The sequence below is a fragment of the Durio zibethinus genome, chromosome 17, assembly GCF_047325235.1.
Source record: "Durio zibethinus cultivar Kanyao isolate XHJ-2024 chromosome 17, ASM4732523v1, whole genome shotgun sequence".
Classification (NCBI taxonomy): Eukaryota; Viridiplantae; Streptophyta; class Magnoliopsida; order Malvales; family Malvaceae; genus Durio; species Durio zibethinus.
In genome coordinates this window covers 9,660,468-9,683,324 of record NC_143178.1, presented here as the reverse complement: position 1 = coordinate 9,683,324, position 22,857 = coordinate 9,660,468, and the positions used below count along the sequence as shown (strand labels likewise).

Here is a 22,857-nt window from a genome sequence, read left to right as displayed (position 1 = left end):
ATCTTGTAACAGAATACCAACAACATAAGAGAGAAAAGATCTTGGGGAAAACATAACAAGGGCGGTAATGTACAAACCATTGAGGTTCAATCCAACTATTTGAGCTTTGAAGCCTGATTATCTAATCCCATATCTGGGAATCTATTTTTTTGTAGTAAAATAAATTTGCAACATTTTGAATTTGAACAAATTGCTCACGAAGTATGCTACTAGTAGTTTTGTCTTTGTCCTCTCTGTTAACTATGTGCTCGTTTATAAAACAATTTATCAACAGGGCGTTAAGGGCATTTAAGTTCTCAGTTGCAGTTGCTTGGGAAGACTACAGCCTACAAGTCTGCAACGAGTGTAACCACCCGATCAAGAGATGCTCCGCAACTGCAAGTGCAAGTAACTAAATTTACCAAATATTTAGAACGCTGCCTCAGCCTCAGGTCACTGGTGTCTAGAGTCTGGAGTTTCTGCAAACCTAGTTAGAGATTAGGCGAGAGTTGATGATGGAGCCTCAGCCCAAAACAGTGGTTCACTGGGCCTTAAACGAAAGAGATGTTCTCAGAGCCTTAAGAAGGGATGTACCCAAAGAAATGAAAAAGCCTTTGAGGAGGGACGAAGACGACAAACCCACTTTTCATTTTTCAAGTCTTCAACAGAATTATATTACGAATTATCAATTTTTCTATTCTTTTTTCTCCAATCATAGCCTGAATACAAGAAAAAGATGGTTTGTTTCAGTATTTCCTAAGCAACCTGACAATTCCGGGCTCCACATCCTTTGCTAAATACTATTCATCAACTTACCGTGATGTCCAAAATAAAAGAAACAAATTAGCTTATCATGATGTTCCTTTCAATCAGAACTCAGCAGTGCCAAAATAATATATATAATGCGGTATTGGACTATTTACTGACTTGATTAGAAATAGATTACTGTCGATAATCTAAAATCAAGTGATGGGTAATCATGTTTTTTGGGCATGTAAATTTCTGAGGGTCCTGTGGAAGCAAATTTCATGCAATGGGATAAGAACAGAACACTTCTGCAAATTAATCTGCTTGTCTATCATACATTTGAGAAGCTCATATTGACACCATCAGAATCAAAGCACAGTGATCAATCCTTTAACCTTTGTGACAATAATTTACTATATATTAATAGCTATTTACAGATTAACAGCTCTCCAATAAACTAATTTTGACCTATACTAAAGGCCTTTTATTACATTTGGTTGACAGGAAAGCAGGGGAAAAATGAAAATCTGGATTTATCCTTAGCAACCAAAGGAAGCATGCACTGCAAAATCTAAGCTTTGATTCCTTTCCCTTCTGGAAACCTGAGCTTGAACTTGAACACATGCTCTTCCCCAGTGCATTAATCCACCTTTGCAACCCAGTGACCAGTGGTGGATCTTGATGGTTGATTTTGGAGGGGCCAATTATATATATATTTTTTATTTATTACGTACTTGAACTCAGGAATGAGTGTTAGATTTAGGTATGTGTCTAATATAAATATATTTTTTAAAAAAGTTTTTTAATATATTTTGACTGTTTAACCTTTATATTTACATTTATTGGATTGAATACGGACATTTTAAGAAAAATAAAAAATTTGAAAATTTAAAATAGTTTATTTCAAATTTTATCAAATAAAATAAATTAAAACGGTCACAAAAATATGAGAGGATAAGTATTCAGCTAAAAAGAAAAATAATAATCTTTTTGTACTTGGTTGAATATTTAAAACCTTATTTAAAAAACTAAAAAGTTAATTTATTTTTTTAAGTGTATATGAGTGAATGTGACTTAATTTTTGTAACAAGTTCATTACTTTTAAGGGTTTGAGAATAATAAGTATAATAAATAGATAAATTATAATATAATTTTAACTTTTTTAAATTACATGCATAAATTAAGTTAAAAATTAAAAATAAAACTTACAAATAACAATTTCAATGTGAGTCAACTTAATTTAATTTAATTAATTTAAGTGAAATAATTGTAATATATAATATAGGGTGCCCAAATGTTGGGCCGGGGGGGGGGGGGGGGGGGAAGGCCCCTACAGGCCATGCTTATGGTCCTTCGTTGCCAGTGACCGAAAGCTGTTGGACTGATTCTATTGACAAGTAGTCCTCCTCCTATAGGCAGCAATTGAGTTTTCAATCCACCGGAACACCATGAACCTTTGGAAAAAGCATTATAGCCCACAACGTAATTAAAATGTAGAGACTTTTTATATAAATATTTATGCTCTTTTAATTTAAATAAAAATAATAATACTTAAAAAAATAATTATTTATTAAAGACCTATTTGCTAAAGATTTACTTAATATTTTTTCTTTTGATTTTCTATGAGATATGAGATGATTTTTGATTACATAAAAGATGTTATTTAATTGAATAAATATTTAGATTTTATTTAATTTTATTTTGGATGAAATTTATTAGAATAATCAAATTTGATATATTTAACAAATTTTAGTGATCTTGTAGTGACAAATTAAAATTTAGTGATTTATTTAAAAATTGGGTGAAAGCTTGATGACCTGTTATGAAATTTTATGAGTTTAGTTAGATAATATAGTAGATGATATGGTTGATGGCATGACAATCATGGCAGTTTTCTATCAAATTTGCATGAAATATTATTGATATACTTAACAAACTTGAATGATTTGGATGAGTAAATTAAAGTTCAATGATCAAAATAAGATTTAAATATAAATTAGGTGACTGAAATTTACCCTCATTTATGGCACATCATAGTTAGCTAAAAATTAAGGCTCAATTTCTCAAATGGAACAATCTCATGTATTTGAGATAACTTTAACATTTTGTTTATAAAATTATTAGAAAAAAATTATCCATATAAAAACAAGACCCAAATCCAAATAGAAAATTAAAAACCGAACAAATATCCAGTCCACAACAGATCCGGTCCACAACAAATCTAGAGAGCTATTAACATCTAAATCCCTTTTGATTTCTTGTAATAAAAGTAACATATATATTATTTAATACACTGTAAATGAATTTTTTTAATTTACAAATAGGATTAAAAAATTATTTTTATAAATAATATAGAATTAAAATACATATCTTATTTTTTAATATATGATATGTGTCATCTTGCTAATATGGAGTATAAAAATTTTCATGTGAATATATTTGATAATTTTTCAGAATTAATTCTCATAAAAGAAAAAGAAAAAGGATTTAATTTGCACCATATGATCAACTTCGGAGAAACTTTTTTTTTTTTGAAAGTTTTGGTGAAATCTGATGTGATTCGATCTTGACCGTTCAATCGGTTTAAGGCCTTAGAATCATTATGACGCTGCCTGTGTGTGAAAAAGTAAAAAAAAAATAAAAAATTTTACAACATTACCGCCTCTGGACGGAGGTGGACGGTTGGTCATTATTATTATTTTAAAATAAATTGTAGAAATAGAGATGGAAGAAAGGGTTCTCTTCTCCACCTGTTTTCCCACACCAACTGGATCATGAGATCGCTACTTCAGGTAAAATAATTCTACCTCTCTGTTACCATATATTTCTCTTTAATATTTTACGTTTCCTTCATTCATTTTTAGGCCAAACTTTTCCCTCATTTTCTTGGGAACTATGAGAGGAATTAGGGAAAGGATCAGAGGGATTTTATGGGGGATGGAGATAAAAAGAGGGAAAGGAGATATAAACCATCTTAATCCAAGATAAAAATTATATAAATATATAATTATAAAATTAAAAAATTTAAAAATAATTAAAAAATAAATAAATAAATATGTATATATATATATATCAGATCAGATCGAATTTGTTTAAAATTTAATTTTAATTTTTTTTAATAATTATTTGATTTGATTCAAAACATAATTTTAAAAAAAATATTTAATTAAACCGAATCGAATTAAAATCCTCGATATAATATTGGACTACCAACCTTAATAGAAATAGAATTAAGTTGGAGTGGATTTTTCTTGAATGAATATTTTAATATATACTCAAATTTGATTTAACCTAATTTAATATTAAAATATTAATTTGATCCATAAACGGCAATCAAACTAAAATTAATTTAATAACTTTAATTTATTATAATATTTATAATTTTTAATATAAATTATATTTTTATTATACATAAATATAATATTTTTATTAAATTAATATCTTAAATTAAAATATTAAATAATAATTTTATTATTATAATTTATTTAATTATATATATATATATGTGTGTGTGCTGGTCCAGTTGGAGGAGTGCCAACTAAAACTCGAGTCTAACAAAAAATGGACCTGATTTCCGATTTAAAAAAATTCAATCCTACTGAATCATCGGTTCAAAATCGGATACGAGTTATTTTATTATTTTTACATGATTATATGCAATATTCCGTCTTTCAACTTGTCGACGTTGAAACAAAATTGACGGTTATCAAGTCTAAAACACTTTTTTTTTTCCTTTTTGGGTTGAAAACATGTCACACAGAAGTTCCAAGATCAGTGACAGCTACACCGGCTGTTCACTGCACACATTGAAAATTAAAGCGTTCTCTCAATTATCAGAGACACTGCAAAAAGCAAAACCTGATGATCCAGAAGTATGAATTAGCCGATTTTGAAGCCGATGGTTACAAATGGTGGGTTTGAATTTTCAAGACAACCTTTTGTCTTTTTTTTTTTACTGTTCTGTTTTCTTCTTATCAGTTCTACTGCATTTTCCCTTTAATTTCTGAAAGTAAAAACAGTCAAATTAAGAAATTTACATTTACATCAAATTAAAAATATACTATAATACTTTAATTTTACTTTCGTAATATATATAATAGATAATATCATCAATAATTTTTAAATTATAATAAAATATTTAATATAATATTTAAATTTAAAATTTTATTAATATATTACATAAATTATAAATTTATTAATTAATGTGATATCGAAAAGTATTTATCCATCATATATAATTATTTGAAACTAATTATATTAGTGATGATAACATATTAGTTAATATAATAAAATGTTTAATGTAATAATTAAAATTTACAAATTTATAATATGTATTTGAATGCATCGTTATCAAAAGAAGTCGAGATATCTTTTTCAATGCTACTAAAATTCTATTAACTTTACGTAAGCAGGAAACTGGTGTCCTACCCTTACGGAAATCAAAAGAGGAATGGAAATGGTCATATATCTTCCTTCTCGGTAATGTCAGACAAAATCCCCGTACCCCTGGATGGGAGGTTAATGTGACCTACACGTTTTTTGTGTTCAATCATGTGCACGACAATTACCTAGTTATCCGAGGCGCCTTTCCTATCTAAGACTAAGTTTGTATCTATAAGGAATTTGAGTAAAAGAACTTTGTATCCTCTCTGTAAATTATATTCTCATGTGATTAATTTATATTGCTTCTATGTTACATGATTACAGATGGGAGGATGAGCCGCTTTCATGGCTTGAATACTGAGTATGGTTGTCCTCGGTTACTACCTCTCGACGCCTTCACCGCTACCTCCCGTGGTTACCTTGTGGAAGATTGTTTGCGCGTTTTCTGTGAAGGAACCTAAAAATGGTATCTTCACAAGGGAACTTGAGAATTTCTCTCAAAGAGACGTTTGGTTTGTAAAATTTTATATACAGAAAAAAGTGTAATGTTTGAAAAAATACGATATCTAAGGTTTTTTTTATCATTTTTAAAGTATTTTGTAATCAGATTCATTTATTTGATTTTAAAAATCTATGTATATTTATTTTTATATAATTATCATAATTATTTTAATATATATAATGATAACTTTTCATTAATTTTTATTAATAATAAATATTCAGATGATAAATGATATTTTTAGTAATAAAAAAAAATAAATACTTTATTTGATTATTGTTTTTATTTATAAAATATCATTTATTGAGACGTTTGATATTTTTTTTAATAACAAAAATTAGTAAAAAATTATTAAAAAAAATCAATTAATGTATTTGTCATTTTTTATATCATAGAAAAATAAAAATTTGAACCTTTAATTTATTTATAAAAAAATTATTTAAGATATTTTTTTAATAATATTTTTATAAATAAAAAATTATTTAAAAGAATTATTTAAGATATTGTAAAATAAAATGTCCTATAATTCAGAAGTATTCACTGCTTGTCAATGTCAATGGTAATTAGTAAAGTACATAAAAGTTCCATAGCTGCTCACTCAACGAGTTCCTTTGATAATTCCTCCTCTATGCATGAAGTTGCCTGTTTATCCCAAAGGAGATAGAAGGGCCAAGGGAAGCGTGTCATTCTTTCTGACATTACATAGCAGTGCCGGTATTAATCCTCGGAGGAAAGTATATGTAGAATTTAAGCTGTCAATCAAGAATCTAACTGGAGAAAGTCAGGTAGAGAAATAAAACTTTTCAATCTGGAAACTGTAATATTTACGAGGATTTTTTTTTCCTAAAATTTGAAGTTAACTTTCAACTTTTATGATTGACACGGTTAACAAAATATTTGTAATTTTGACTCAAATATTGTTATGTGCAGACGATATTTGGCTGAGTGATTCAGTCAGTGGCTGGGGTTTTATAAATTTTATCTCATTGAAGGATTTTGAAGGCATATCAAAAGGCTTCGTTGTAAATGACTCGTTGATCTTTGAGGCTGAAATTACTGCCATCTCCGAAGTCAAGTATGAGCTATGAAGATTAAAGAATCACTATAGGCTTGTGTGTTTTGCAGACTAGTAGTCTTAAGGTTTTTTTTTTTTTTTTTTTTCTCCTGGTGAAAAGATCTTCATTTTGTATTCTGATTTCTTTTCCCCGATGACTTGATGATAGTTGAGCTTATTGAGTTCGTTTTTGTGACCATATATAAAGATTCATTTAAAAGATGATGAGAGAGACTTTCACTTCACCAGAATATTATTTTATAATTAGACTCTTATAAGTTCTAAAAATAAATCAATTTTTTCTGCACATTTTACGATTGAATCTTTGTAAGTTCTACAAAGTAATTCGGGCTTTCTCCTATGAAAAAATTTGCTCATTTGTGCTAAAGAGCGTGTTCTCTAATAATCCATCAAAAGCCCAAATTAAGCAGAAGCCAGCAAAATCTCAGCTTGTTCTTTGTGGTAAAATCAACTACATCTAGCCTCTCTTTAATCTATATATGTATCCTTGTAGACGAAAGGCTCATGAGAAGATTTGAAGCATCTTTTTCATCTGAAAAACGGTGAAACCTTAGGCATCATATAAATTCTCTACCATAGGTCAAATTGAATAATTCTTCATGCATACTTAGGTTCTGTTCTCTTCGGCCAAGGAAAAAAATTAGAATGTTCTTACACAAACAATTATTCTTCTAAAACGACATGATATTATTGTTTTTTACTCCTAAGTCTTATCTATTTAGTTAGCTCTATTTGGAGTTGGATTAAAATATTTTTATGGCATCAAAAAATCCGTTTTATAATTAAAGTTTGTGCGATAACCCACCAATGGGCTTCAAATGAAACATTATTTGAATTAGTCAACAAACAAATAATTAAAAGAAATTAGAATCACATTTTTCTTAATAAACAAAGAGAAACAAAGCCGCAATTGGTACTCCACGTATCAGGAACTGGGGTGCGTGGCAACAGGAAATGATCCCCTACGTCGCATAGCAATTACGGTCTCTCTCAACTGCAATCCAAACAACTTTTTTAAAAATAAAAATCACTTCATCATCACCACCATCTGGTGACACCAAGATGACAAAAACCCAAATCCTTACCATAGTCCGTACACACCGAATCTCCCCGCTTATCTCCAACCTAGAAATGCTGGTGTTTCAAGTAAAAAAGGGAGATTTCCTCCTCCTTTGATTTGATTTGATTTTTGATTTTTGATTTTATAAACGTTTCAGTTTTTATCGATCGAGAAAAATGGGGAATACGTCTTGCATATTTTGTGCATGCGTCGAACAGGCGAGTGTCGGCGTGGTGGAGAGGTGGGGCCGTTTCGAGAAGTTAGCGGAACCTGGCCTTCACTTATTTAACCCCTTCGCCGGTCAGTGGCTCGCCGGCGTCCTCTCCACAAGAATCTCCTCCCTCGATGTCCGCATCGAAACCAAAACCAAGGTAATTACTAATTCACCAGTTATTCCAATCGACACCTGATACTTTTAACCCCTACATGAATAAGTGCCTAGCTAGTACAATTGAATTCAATTGATCATAATTTTTTGTGTTTGATTAGTTTATTTTACTATTTGTTTTGTTGGTGAGATATCGCACAATATTGTTGACAGTTTCAATTTCCTGTGGGGAAGAAAAAGAAATGGTTATGGGCATAAAAAATATTGAATTTCGTAATTATTGTTAATTATAATTCAATAATATTTACATTGATTTTGTTGCTCTATCAGAAGGAGATAAGTGAGTATGAATATGATAATGTTACATTTTGTAGGACAATGTGTTTGTGCAATTGCTTTGCTCCATTCAATACCGAGTGGTGAATTCGCATGCTGATGATGCATTTTATGAGCTGCAAAATCCCAAAGAACAGATCCAGGCTTATGTGTTTGATGGTAATTTTCTTTGGTTTCCTTTATGCTATCAACCTATATGTTATGCTTTTCATTTTATGGATATCTCCCCCCCCACATACACACAAAACTTCCCCTTTGTTTTATTTCTGTATAGTAAAGCATTGGATTTCTTGTGGTAGTGGTTCGAGCTCTAGTTCCAAGAATGAATTTGGATGATCTCTTTGAACAAAAGGGTGAGGTTGCTAAAGCTGTTCTTGAGGAACTTGAGAAGGTAATACAGGGCATTCTTTTTCTCCCATTTACCCTAATGTACTAAATTACTCACGTGTGGTTAAATTATGTGCATAAGACATGTGCATAAGAGTCAAATTTTCGTTTAGAAACTGTTGAGCTGGTAAACAAAAGAAGATCCATTGATATGTCAGTCGTCTAGTTGTTTCTTTCAATCTGATGTGTCAAAAAATACAGTCAATGAAATACTGTTCTTACACCGCTTTATAATACGAAGGAAGGGTTAGGTTTGTTTTGTTGTCTTGCTCTTTGGCCTGCATTTTCACAGAATATGAATGCATGAGGAGGTGGGACAAACATTTTATTTTGTAAAATATGAGATTTTGAATGCTATGTGATAGATTATGACACTTTTCTATCTAATTGCACTAGAGTGGTTGTGTTTCCATCTGAATTTTTGTTTCCCTTTCTAAATCTAAGTGCTTCCTCTCTATCTTTTATGAGGCTTTTCATGCCATATATAGATTCTGAAATCATGTATCAGGTGATGGGAGAATACGGATACAGCATTGAGCACATACTGATGGTTGACATTATACCTGATGCTGCTGTCCGCAAGGCAATGAATGAGATAAATGCTGGTAATGACATGTACTGATAAAAATGTTCTTGCTTTGTCAAGTCATCTCTTTTGGTTCCTTTTTTTAATACAAGCACATAAAAAATTAAAAAATTTTGTTAAAGATGGGAAATTATTTCCTAAAGTCCAGTTGCTGTGAGAATCATGTCCATCTTCTTTCCTCTCGCTGTGATCGTAAATGATGCAAACTAGAGCACAGTGCCAAGTAATTCACTGACCATGTAAACTTGAGTCAGAATACACTTTAGTGTCATTCATCCAAAGTTGAACAAAGAATAAACTTTGCAATGATTTTGTATTACAGCTCAAAGACTTCAGCTTGCCAGTGTGTACAAAGGGGAAGCTGAGAAGGTGCTTCAAGTTAAAAGAGCAGAAGCTGAAGCTGAATCCAAATACCTGGGCGGGGTTGGTGTGGCCAGGCAGCGCCAGGCAATCACGGATGGCTTGAGGGAGAACATCTTAAATTTCTCGCACAAGGTGGAAGGTACCTCAGCCAAGGAAGTGATGGATCTTATCATGATCACACAGTACTTTGATACAATCAAGGACCTTGGGAACTCCTCAAATAACACTACTGTTTTTATTCCCCATGGACCTGGTCATGTTAGGGATATCGGTGAGCAGATACGGAATGGGCTGATGGAGGCAGCTAGTGCTCAAGTAAACGTTGAATAAATATCATAATACAAAAACTGTTGTTTTGAATTTAAAGAGAAAACAATCAAATAGGTTGGTCTTTTTGCTAGAGTTGTTATATAGTGCTTTGGTCAGTGAGGCAATAAGATTGGATGATGTAAGGGCTGTAAAGAAGATTTAACAATTTGATGAGAATGCTATATTTTTATTTTTATTTGTTTTAACTATCTTTAACCACTTTTTTTTTTTTTAATCAAATCTTTAACCATGCTCAATGACTGAGTATGCATCAATCACTAGCTATTTTTTCATTTCAACAAAAAACCAAAAGCATGCACATCCTTCTTGGAAGAATACTTTTTTGAATGGCCGATGAGGCATTGATGGTTAGTTGACAGGCCATGAAATAAAAACACCTAAAATATGAAAAACATATCGAGATTTTGAAGACGAACAAACATTGATATTTATTTCTACTTTTAGTTCTCACTTACATAACATCATATTCTTTAGATGCATTTAGGGTTCAAGGAGGTAAGCATGACGAAACTAAATCATTATTGGCTTTCTATCAACACTAGCGAAATGCACAGTATTTGCAAGTAGAAAATAAGTTCGATTTTCAATGACTAAACCAATATGTTAATAAAGAAAGAAATCGCGCCTCAAGCGAATGTTCAATGGTGTATTTGCGTTGGTCGGTGTGCTCCACTAACCTTATGATATCCCACTATCACTACCATTGGCCTGCATGCAACAGGAATGGATATTGATTAGTCAAAGTAAGGAATTTTCTCTCTTACGGAAGGAGAGCTATGGAAGATAACAAATTGTATCATCTGCAAGACTTAAGGGTGTCATTAGTTTAAACAATGTAGGGAGAGTGAGTGAGAGAAAGACATCTCACTTCTAGCATAGCTTATGTAGTTTGGAAAATAGGGGAGTGAAAAAGCTGATCCTACAGTGACAGCAAAAGGTAACTGGACTTCACATCCATAATTAGCTACCAATAGCAAGAATTCCATATGGCAACAACAGAAAAGCAACGTAAAAGAAATGGGAGTTTCAAGTTCCATTAAGAAAGGAGATAATTTGGTTACCACAAATATAGGTCAAGAAAGAACATAATTTCTGAGTACTATCAATGTCTTCAAAAGAGACCTTAAAATGATCCTAAACCAAAACAAGCTCAACTACCATTCAAGTACTTATTGAAGGCATTGCTCGACTTCCATAATTCTACCAGTGCTTCCCTTTAGAATTTCTCTTTAAAAAAACACAAAATGCATTAAAAAGTCTGAAAAATAAGTACAATACATGAGGACATTTTTCACAAGAAATGTTTAAGGTCCAAAGCAGAAATTGGAAGTGGCGTACATGTTGAAACCCCACATCCAATGAGATAATGACGGGGCGTACATGTTGAAACCCTACATCCAATGAGAATTACCTCCTTGCATATGTACGTGCAGATATTAGATACATAACCACATACCTATCAATGATTCAGGGGAGGGGGGGCGGAGGAAGTGGCGATCAATTATGTGTGTTTTTGTCAACAAAAGGTAGAGTTCTCTGTTGCTTTCACAAAAATATATTAAACAACTAGAAACATTGAGAGTAAGGATTCATGGGGGTTAAAAAGAGGGTAAATACTTTAGAAGGATGAGGATATCTAAGATTGGTGATGCTACTTGCCCCGTGAACAGGCCCTTGATTGCCTCGGCCGTTATACTCACCAGTTCTGCCTGTGAATTTCTAGAAGAATGACTAGGTCTACCTTGTGAACTACCTGTGCATTAAGACGGATTAAATTATTCAGTGATCCTCTGTATCTATTTTTAGTAGCTCAAAATGCAATTCGGAACAGAATTACGTTCTGGTTGCTTTGATGGCCTCCTAGTACACATACGGCCCTTCGTCTCTTTCTATTCTTTGGCAGACAGTCCAGCTCCAGCATCATGAACTTTAGGGGAAATGCTTTGTTGTTCATTTTTTCACCTTCTATGGTACACTTTGAATTCAAAGGATCCTGATTATTTTTATGTGCAACTGCTGCTACCTTCTCTTCAGTCCCCCATATCTTAGACTCATATTTAACAGTCTGTGCTTCCCTATCACTCTCTTTTTCAGCCCCTTCAAACCTGGCATCACTTTTCATCTTCCACCAACCAGTGCTTCTATCCCTTTTATTAAGTTTCAATTCTCCAGAAGAGCTCATTTGCAGGCGCCCTCCAATAAGGGGCCTAGCAATATTGGCTTTAACGTGCTATGCAAATTGACCCTAAGAGATACAAGGCAAGAGATAAAGAAAATGTATGAGACGTCCAATGAAATTACCTTGACATTTCCTCCAAACTGCAATTATTCATCCCTCCTACACAAGCTACTGCACTCTCCCGGTGAAAGAAATGAACCCAAAATCCTTGCCTTTATTGCCAAAGTTCTAAGATATTTTAACCGTTTTAGTCTCACCATATTGTTCACTGATCTCTTTAAGATTCTGTACATCCCAAGACTTTGGTTTCGCCTCGACATAAACAGTTTTCACCTACAGCAGGAGAGTTGAAATTTCTAACATTTTCCATTATGAGATGATAAGCATGCTAGTTTAAAAGAAAATTTTTCTTAAAAAGCTAAGAAAGGATCTTCTACCCTTGATATCAACAAATATTCCCTCACATTTTTTCTTCTAACAAAAAGAAAAATTGGTAAAGTCCATATAGTGAACATTTTGAACAATAATTTTACAAGTTCAGCGCATCTATCCCATAACATGATCGCATAATTTCTATATTGAGCACTTCACATTCACCATATATTGACCCATAAAAATCTGATTTGGCTCCTTAGAGTGAATGTAAGTTTTTTCTCTTTTATCAGCCCAATGCAGTTCTTTTCTTTTAAGAGCCTAACGTTTTAATCAATGGCATCTTTCAAGAACCAAAAGGTCCAAGCAGTCACCTCTTCTAGCAGGTTTTCCTGCTTCTTTTGATAAACGAAAATTTAGCTTATCCAAAAAAAAAAAAAGTCCTAGCAGTCCACTACAAAAACGAAAAGCCCAAAACACTCACAATCATAACAAGCTTCCAATGAAAAATAACGGAACGCATAACTGTTACGAATATATGGGGTCTAGCCCAATTGGTTTTGGTTAATTAAAAGTTTCAAAAAGTCTTTAGTCTTTAAGAGAGCCTTACGATAAAAAGAAAAGTGAGCAGTTTTGGCGTGAAGGGTGAGGTGCTAAATAGTTAAAAGAAAAACCAAAAATATAAAGCAAAAAAGAAAAATAGAGAGTTAATTGAACGAAAGTTGATTTATGATTTGATTGAGTTAAAATTTTATTAACAAGTTTATGATTCAAAATTTTATATTTTAAACAGTGAAGATCGGATTTGAAGCTCTCTAGAAATAAATTTAAGGTATATTTGTTGAGTCACCTATTTGATAAGATTTATCCAATTATCTCTTTAGTTATTAATTAGCTTTAGTTTTAGCTAGAGGAAAACTTTGTATATCCATTATTTGATAGTGAAAAATTTTCTAGTGGTCTGTGATTTTTTTCTTCTACACTGAAGGAGTTTTCACGTAAATCTTAGTGTTTTGTGTTATTGATTATTGATTGTTGTCTATTGCTGTAGGTTTATTACGATATATTGCTTCTGCGTTGTTGTGTTTATTGTTTTAGACCCAACAAATAATATCAGAGTGAGGTTATTTTAAAATATCGACACAAAAGCAATCCAAGATAGAAGTAAATTTTATTTAAGATCATGGAGGGTGATATGAGTTTCATGATAAAATTAACAGCATCGAATTATTCAATTTAAAAGCTTATGATGGAGGATCATTTATATTGTAAAGATTTGTATGAGCTAGTATTAGTTGATTCGGCTAAACTAGCAAATACAAAAGATGAAAATTAGAAGAAGTTAGACAGAAAGACGCTGGCTACAATTAGAAAATGGGTTGATATCAATATGTTCCATCATATAATACAGGAGACAGATACCTACACTATTTAAAAAAATTGACAGCATTATATGATAGAAAAATAAGTATGAATAAAGTTATGCTTGTTAAAAAGCTTACAACTTTACAATATAAGGATGGACGATCAATTACAGAGTACTTAAGTGATTTTTAAGATGTATATAATCAGATGACTACTATAGAGCTTAAAATGGACAATAAAATGAAGACGTTATTTCTTTTGGGTTCATTGTCAGATAGCTGGAATACTCTAACCGTAATTATTCTTAATTCAGCTTCTGATTACAAGGTGACATTGGAGATGGTAAAGAATGGTATGCTTAATGAAAAAGCAAGGAGAAAAGATTTAGACCTTGAGAATCAAGCTCTGGTCACAGAAAATAAGGGTAGAAGCATTGATAGACTCAAAAAACCATTGTAAGTCTAAACATAGATCCAAGTCCAAAGATAAAGTGAAGTATTTCCATTATCGTAAAGCAAATCATATAAAGTGATGCTATAAAATCTTGAAGTAAGAGCGAAAAAATAAGAAAGACAAAAGTTTAAATGATCGCAATGTTGTAACAGTGAATTAAGATAGTGATTCAATTATTTTGATTTGTATACATTATAATTATAATCATGTTGGTGATCTCGACATTGAGTGGATATTTGACATAGGAACAACATATCATTGTGTTCCTAAGAGAGAATTATTTATAATTTACAAAGTAGAAGATTTTGGTTACACTAAGATGGAAAACAAAAATGTGTCGTAGATTATTGGGATTGGTGATATTATTGAACAAATTAATATGGGTTGCATATTGACTTTGAAAGATGTCAAACACATTCTAGATATGAGAATGAACTTACTTGCTATTAATGTCCTTGACAAGAAAAGATATGAAAGTTAGAAAAAAATGGATAGTGAAATTTTTTCAAAAGATCTATGGTAGTTGCAAAGGAAAAACTATACTACACAATGTATAAGACATGAATGCAATTGAATGGCAACCAGATAAATGTTGTTGAGGATGATGTTTCAGCAAACTTATGGCATAAGAGGTTGGCACACATGAGCGAGAATGGGTTACAGGTTTTGGCAAGATAGTTTCTTATTACCTTGACTAAAGGTATATCTTTTGATTCATGTAATCATTTTTTGTTTGGCAAGTGTCATAGAGTTTTTTTTTGTAAGAGTTCTCAAATAAAAGAAAACGAATTGGAATTGATTCATTGTGATGTATGTAGTCCCATTAAGATTGAGTCATTGAGAGATAATAAGTATTTTGTTACTCTTATTGATGATGCTTTACATAAACTTGGGTGTATATATTGAAAAACAAAAGTTAGGTATTGTAGTATTTTAAAAAATTTTATGCCATGGTGGAAATGATGATAGGGTTGCTTTTGAAGTGTATTCAGATTGATAATAGTGGGGAATACACATTTAAATACTTTGAAGAATATTGTTCAAAGCATCAAATCAGGCATGAGATGACAAAACCTCAAACACCGCAGTAACATAACGTAGCTGAAAGAATGAACTGCATAATTATGAAAAAAGTTGACAAAATTACTAAAACAATTTTGGGGTGAAGCAGTCAACATAGCTTGTTATTTGCTTAACAAATCACCATCAGTTTTTTTTAGGCTTTGACATTCTAAAAAGAGTATGGATAAAAAAAGATGCTTTATACTTTCATTTGAAAGTTTTCTAGTGTAAAACATTCTTGCATGTGTCGAAAGAATAGAGGTAAAAGCTTGACACTAAAACCACACTGTGTGTGTTTATAAGATATGGTGATAAAAAATTTATCTAAAAAGTATGAGATCCAATGAAAAGAAAGACAGTCAAAAGTAATGATGTGGTCTTCCATGAAAAAGAAACCATAGCAGACCTTACGAAAAATGAGAAGACCTCACGGGTTATTATTGAGTGTGATGTTTCAACATTGATAGGGTTTTCACAGGAAAGAGTAACAAATGGTGAAAATGAGCAAGAAACAGAACTTGAAGATATGAATAAGCCAGTCACAGTTAGTAATAAACTAGATGTAATCAATTTTGAACAAAGAGAGCAGTTCTCTCTACCATATAGTGTTAAGCAAGGGGAGTTACTTTTGACATTAGATGGTGTAAAGTCTCAATATAAGAGATCTACCAAAGAGCACAAGTCATCCACCAGGTATCCAAGTCCAGATTTTATTTTAGTTATTAGTAAGGGGGAGCCAGAGAGTTTCCAAGATGTACAGATTACTCTAAATATAGAGTATTAGTTAAAAACAATGAAAAAAAGATAGAGTCAAAAAAATGGTACATATGATCTTGTTAAATTTTTTAAATGGAAGAGGCTATTTAAAAATTCCAAGTTAAAAGAAGATGATAACAAGCTAGTGAGGTACAAAGCTCGATTGACGATGAAAATTTTTTTTTAGAAACCTGGCATCGATTTTGATGAAATCTTTTCTTCAGTTGTAAAGATGAATTCCATTTGAGTGGTACTAAGATTAACAGTTAGTTTGAATCTTAAGCTTAAGCAACTTAATGCTAAGAATGCATTCTTGCATGATAACTTACAAGATGACATTTATATGGATTAGCTTGAGGGTTTTGAAGTGAAAGGGAAATAGCACTTAGTTTGCAAACTAAAAAAAGTTTGTATGGCTTGAAACAAGCTTCACGACAGTAGTACAAAAAGTTTGATTCTTTTATGTAAGCCATAACTATAAAAAAATGGTAGTAGATCTTTGTGTCTATGCCATAAAATTTTTTGATAAGAACTTCATTATTCTCTTATTATATGTTGATGATATATTGATTGTGGGACAAGATGCTGGTATGGTTCATAAGTTGAAAGAACGATTATCTAAATCTTTTGACAAGAAAGATTTAGGTCTAGTAAAATAAATTCTTGTATGGATATTATCCAAGATAGGAAAGCTGAAAAGCTATAGTTGTCACAAGAAAAGTATCTTAAACAAGTGCTTAGTAGATTCAACATGCAATATATTAAATCAGTTAGCAGTCGACTTGCCAACCATTTTCATTTGAGCAAGAAACCTTATCCGATGACTAAGAAAAAACAACTAGCTATGTCTAGTATTCTTTATTTTTTTGTAATTGATTTTTTGATGTATTTTATGGTTTACACACAGCCTGACATTACTCATGTAATTGGTGTAGTGAGCAAATTTCTTTCTAATATGAAAAAAGTTCACTAGAAAACAGTGAAATGGATTTTCAAATATTTGAAGGGCACTTAAAAAATATGCTTGAGTTATGGAGCTTAATAACTAGTTTTGTAAGGGTTTATTGATGCTAACATAGAAGGTGATTTTGATGGTAGAAAATTTACTTCAAGATATTTCTTTATTTTTGTAGGAGGAGTTGTCTTATAGTCTAAATTGTAGAAGTGTGTTGCTTTGTCAATTATAGAGGCTGAGCATATTGTAGCAACTGAAGCAGGTAAAGATATGCTTTGGATGAATTTTTTTTTGAATTGAGATTGAATCAGAAAGAGTATATGGTGTTTTGTGATAGCCAAAATACTTTAGATTTGAGTAAGAATGCCATATACCATGCTAAAATGAAGGACATTGATGTTAGATATTACTTGTTACATTTGGTGATTGAGAAATAGCAAATGCCATTGAAGGAAGTCCATATTGATGAGAATGTGGCATATGTGTTAACTAAAACACTTCCCAGGAAAAAGCTTAAGCTTTGTAATAACTTGGCTGGATGTATTCTTTGGCTAAGGTAAGTTTCAAATGAAACTACTATGGTGATGAATCTCTTCTTAATAGGGCTAAAAGGAGAGATTATTGGGAATATATGGGATCTAGCCTCATGTAATTGGTTTTGACCAATTATAAGGCCCAAAGCCTTTAGTCTTTAACCAAGAAAAAGAGCCCTATAATAAAAAAAAAAAGTAGGCAGTTTTGGTGTGAAGGGTGAAGCATCGAATAGAAAGAAAAAAAGCCAAAAAAATAAAGAGAAAAGAGAGAAGGGATAATGGGTTGAACGAAAGTCGATTTATGATTCGATTGAGCTAAAATTTTGTCAGTAGATTTATGATTTAGAATTCTACATTCTGAATGATGAAGATCGGATTTAAAGCTTTGTAAGAACAAATGCAGGGTATATTTGTTGAGTCACCTATTTGGTGAAATTTCTCCAATTACCTTTCTAGTTGTTGATTAGTTCTAATTTTAGCTAAAAGAGAACTTTGTATATATATTATTTGATAGCAAAAATTTTTTTGGTACTTCATGATTTTTTTCTTCTACACTAAAGGGTTTTTCATGTAAATCTTAATGTGATTTTTTTTATGTTGTTGATTATTGATTATTGTCTATTGCTATTGGTTTATTGTGATATATTGTTTCTACATTATTGTGTTTATTGCTTTAAGCCTAATAATAACATCCATGGATTCCCAACTTGTATCCAACTTCCTCTTCCAGATGCATTGGGGTATGGGCAAAGGTAACTTTAGCACCTCTTGCATTGCCAAAAATTGTATCTTTGGCTTTCTTAAATGGAAGAGTGCAGCCTTTGCATTAAAGTAGGTGTTAAATCTCAAGAAAGCAAAACCATTATTCTTTCCATCATTCTTAGGATCATTAGGTACTTAAATCTCATTAATGTCTTCAACTCCACAACCTTTCAACTTTCCAAGCACCTAAAAAAAGAAAAAAAAGCAAAAATCAGATCAAGAATTTAAGGTTATTGTGCAGTAAAAGAGAGTTTTGACAAGCACATGACTTGATTGTGCATTACGTGATCTAAACTAGCACCTATAAAAGAAAATTGGAAGTGTAGATTGAATTCTTTTGCTCACATCCTATTTGGTCCATGTTTTGCAATATTTCCCAGATAAAGTATATCATGATCACGGCTTATTGATGATTTAGCACGCTTCCCTCTCACTTACATGTATTAGAGGAAAAAAAAAGAGAAAAAAAAACACTATTAGCCATTAATAATAGAAAAGTGATAGATTTTATTAAGGTCAAACACAAATGAATGTTGTATTTAACCTTTATCCCATCCTTCAAGTCAGAAAGTACTTTCTTGGCTTGCTCAAGAGTAGAATATTGAATAAAAGCAAATCCTTTGCTTCTAGGTTCAATGCCCCTTTCCACCATTTTTAGTCTTCCTAATTTTCAAAAATTGCAATCTAAATTGCAATTTCAAAATGAACAAAGATTCCAATAATTTTGGATTTGAATAATTTTAGATTCAATGTTTTTCAGGATTTGGACAATCTTAGGTGCAAATTATTTCGTGTTCAGATTATTTCGAATTTAGTTCAATTTGAGTTAAACAACCTAGAAGGATCAAAATAATTTTAAAATTTTATAAGTTATAGACATTTTTATAATTTTGAACATTATAATTAATTTTAATTTTTATATAATTAAAATAAAAAATTAACAAAACTACAAAAGTTAAAAATTAATAAATTAATAAATTTTATAAAATATTCATTATATAATACTTTTGTATTTTAATATTATCCATTACTTTGGTTAAAAAATATATTATCTATAATTTTTTTAGTTCATCTTATACATTCAAATAGCTAAATAAATACATAAGTCTAATATATAAAAATAAAAATCCAAAACCATTAAACTGCATAAAAAAGCATTTTGATGAAATAAGCCTACTAAATACTTATGTAAATGGTTTTTTATTTTTAAGTTTTAACTCAATAATATATTGGATCATTGTACACTTAATCTTAACCACTTAGTCTAACAAATTTTTATTTTTATTTTTATTTTATTAATTTTTTTAGTCATTATCTATAACTATATATAAAGTTTGTCCCCCTTTATAGATTTATCATTGACAGATCAACAATTTGATTAAAAATAATTTGCGAGTTAATTTGGAAAAATGGCTTTTTGCTTTTTAACATTTTGTACTCTTGCTTCTATATTTGCTCTTTCTTTCATTCAGTCTTTCTCTACTTTTCTTATTTTTTTGTTCTTATAGGTATATTTCTTTTTTTTCCTTACATTTTTCTTCTTCATTTTTTTGGGTATGTTTGTTCTTTTCTTCTTATGCTTCTATTCCTAATTTTTTAGGCTTTTTTTTAGGTCAATGGTAAATTCTAAATTATTGAAACTGTAATTTTAGTTGTTTTTAAGTTTTTTTTTTGTTTTGTTTTTCATGCATTGTTCGGATTGTTATTTTTATGTTTTATGGGTTTGATTTTTTATGTTTTGATTGGTTTGTTTCATGCATGTTAGTCTACTCTATTAGGTGGTGTTTTATTTATTCTGGATTAGTAATCGGAGGTGATTTTTTTGTTCGAAGGTTAGTTTTTCATTTTGTTTTTGTGGTTTTTTTCATTTTTGTGGGTTTTTTGTCGATGAAATTTGTTTTATGTTTTAATTGTTAATTTGAGTTTTTAACATTGTTTGTTTTGTGCATGTGTATAGTTTATTTTATTGTTTCATGCATTATATAGATTCTTACTTTATTGGTTCGTAGGCTTTGGTTATGTGTTTGGATTCATTTTTTTTAATACATGAAGGGTTTTTTTTTTTGTTAAGTTTTTGTTTTGTTTTGAATTGGGTTTCCAACATAATCAAAATAGTTTTAAGGAAAACACTACTATTTTTTAGAGAATATATTAGATATGTGAGCAACCAAATTTTAGATTTCTATTCTTTATTTTTTAGGTTTTTTTTTGGGTTGATGGTGAATTCCAGATTGTTGAAGTGGTAATTTTAGTTGATTTTACATTTTTTTTTATACATTGTTCTTATTATTATTTTTATATTTGTGGGTTTTTTTTTTTTGATTTTTTTTTTTGCATATTAGTTTATTCTGTTATGTAGTTAAGTGGTGTTTTTATTTATTTTGGATTAATAATTGGCGATGGTTTTTTTGTTAAAAGGTTAATTTTTTCTTTTGGTTTCATGTTTTTTTCTTCCTTTTTGTAGGTTTTTGTGATGAAATTTTTTTTTGATGTTTTAACTGTTAATTTGAGTTATTTTTATATTGTTTGTTTGTGCATGAGTATTGTTTGTTTTATTATTTCATGCATTGTACAAATTGCTACAATTACAGGGGTTAAGGTTTTTAGTGGCATTTTTTTAACGTTTAACGGCGTTTATAAATGCCACTAAAAAATTTGTGATGTTTGTAAAAAACGCCACTCAAAGTATCGATTATACACTCGTCACGAAAAGTAGTGACGTTTTCAAAAAAACACCTTAATATTAGCACTGTTTATAACTAAAATGCCATTATTTTAACGACGTTTCTATTTTTGAGACGTCACTAAATTAGTGACGTTTTTATGAGAAAAACGTCGTTGCTTTGGTGGCATTTGTAACTGAAAACGCCACTATTTTAGAGGCGTTTGTATATGAAAATACCTTTATATTAGCGATGTTTATATCTTTGAAACCCTGCTAATTTAGTTGTATTTTTATGAGAAAAATGCCATTACTTTAGTGGCGTTTGTATAAAAAAATGTCACTTAACTAGCGGCGTTTGTTGGTAAGAGTGCCACTACTTTTAGTAGCGTTTTATAATACAAATGCCATTAAATTATTCATTTAGCAACATTGTTGAATGCAAACTCCGTCATTATGTAAAAATATATTTTTTTAATTTCTATTAATAAATTTTATTTTCATTAAAGAGCTTAAATTCAAAAACTGAAATTAATATAAACTTAATTCACATTTAAATATGCATATAATTAATACAAAGTTTAATAATTAGTATAATAATATTCAAATATTTTTAATACATTAACAAAATAAAAATTAAAGTGTATGAAATGGATGATTGCATGCATTTTGCTGATTGCCAATTGATAAAGAAAAATTTTCACCTTGGTCACTAACGTGCTTAAGAACCTATTGAATAATACCATACAATATTTAACACTTCATTGTAAGCTTTTTTTATATTTAAAAATTTAAATATTTACTAAATATAATACCTGAGTTGCCAGAGCACCAAGATCATTTTCTGAAAATTATTGTTGCACAAAATTCATAAGATGATCGAATTGATCATGCAATTGTTGAAATTTTGCACACTCGTGCTCCATTCTAGCACATTTTTCCTTAATTTTGGCACGCTCTTGTTCTCTTTCTGCTTCCATTTGCTAAAAACGTTGTTGCATAATTTGCAACTCCGCTATCAATATTGAAATGTCTCGCGAAGATTGACTTACTAAGAATGTAAATTACTGAGAGCTATGTCTATAGTAAGCAGATGGTGTTGGACCCAATCTAAGGCCTCGGACTCGTCCATGCCTTTTTTTTTCAGCAACTTCTATGAATATCCAAATTTTCATTTCTTGCATGTTGAGAGAACCATCAGATGCTACTTCAATCTCAGTAGCCATTTTCTCTTTCGTTTTCTCCTATGAATTTGTCATATACAACTAACAAGTTTAATGATTAATTGATAATATATTAAAAAGAATAAATATTTACTTTTTGTTAAAATAAATGATACAAAATACAACAATTTCTTGTGTTTCAACATTCATGTAAAATTCATTTTTTTTTTGTATGTTATGCAAAAAAGTTTCACACTTCAATTGTACCACCCATTTCATTCTTTTATACAAAAACATATGTTATTTGATGGGGATACATATCAACCGCAACTTATTCATGCATATCAAACATGTTAATCAAGTATTAAAATTTTGAATAATTTTAATCTCATGTATTTTTATTTTGGCCCTGTAACAACACTATAGTCTTAAACATATGCAAACAATAAAAGCATTTTAGGCTTTCACACATATCGATCATGGAAATCAAATTCAATTATTTTCTCCCAGTTTAATATCAAG

The 22,857-nt window shown here is 30.6% G+C and overlaps 1 protein-coding gene and 1 long non-coding RNA gene across 3 annotated transcripts; both read left to right on the top strand.

Annotated features, from left to right (window-relative positions):
• Nucleotides 1-3,148: 3,148 nt before the first annotated feature.
• LOC149514016 (uncharacterized) lies at nucleotides 3,149-5,693 on the top strand. Of its 2 annotated transcripts, none has more exons than XR_016328964.1 (2): nucleotides 3,149-3,518; nucleotides 5,139-5,693. It is a non-coding gene; the product is annotated as an uncharacterized LOC149514016 (long non-coding RNA). The 2 variants fall into 2 exon arrangements; XR_016328965.1 differs by lacking the exon at nucleotides 3,149-3,518 and adding an exon at nucleotides 4,258-4,637.
• A 1,303-nt stretch (nucleotides 5,694-6,996) lies between these two features.
• Nucleotides 6,997-10,248, top strand: LOC111281546 (hypersensitive-induced response protein 4). Its single transcript, XM_022869278.2, has 6 exons — nucleotides 6,997-7,124; nucleotides 7,901-8,114; nucleotides 8,446-8,566; nucleotides 8,707-8,798; nucleotides 9,303-9,399; nucleotides 9,703-10,248. The coding sequence occupies exons 2-6, from the start codon at nucleotides 7,920-7,922 to the stop codon at nucleotides 10,071-10,073; spliced, it is 876 nt and encodes a 291-aa protein (XP_022725013.2). The 5' UTR covers nucleotides 6,997-7,124; nucleotides 7,901-7,919; the 3' UTR covers nucleotides 10,074-10,248.
• Nucleotides 10,249-22,857: the final 12,609 nt, after the last annotated feature.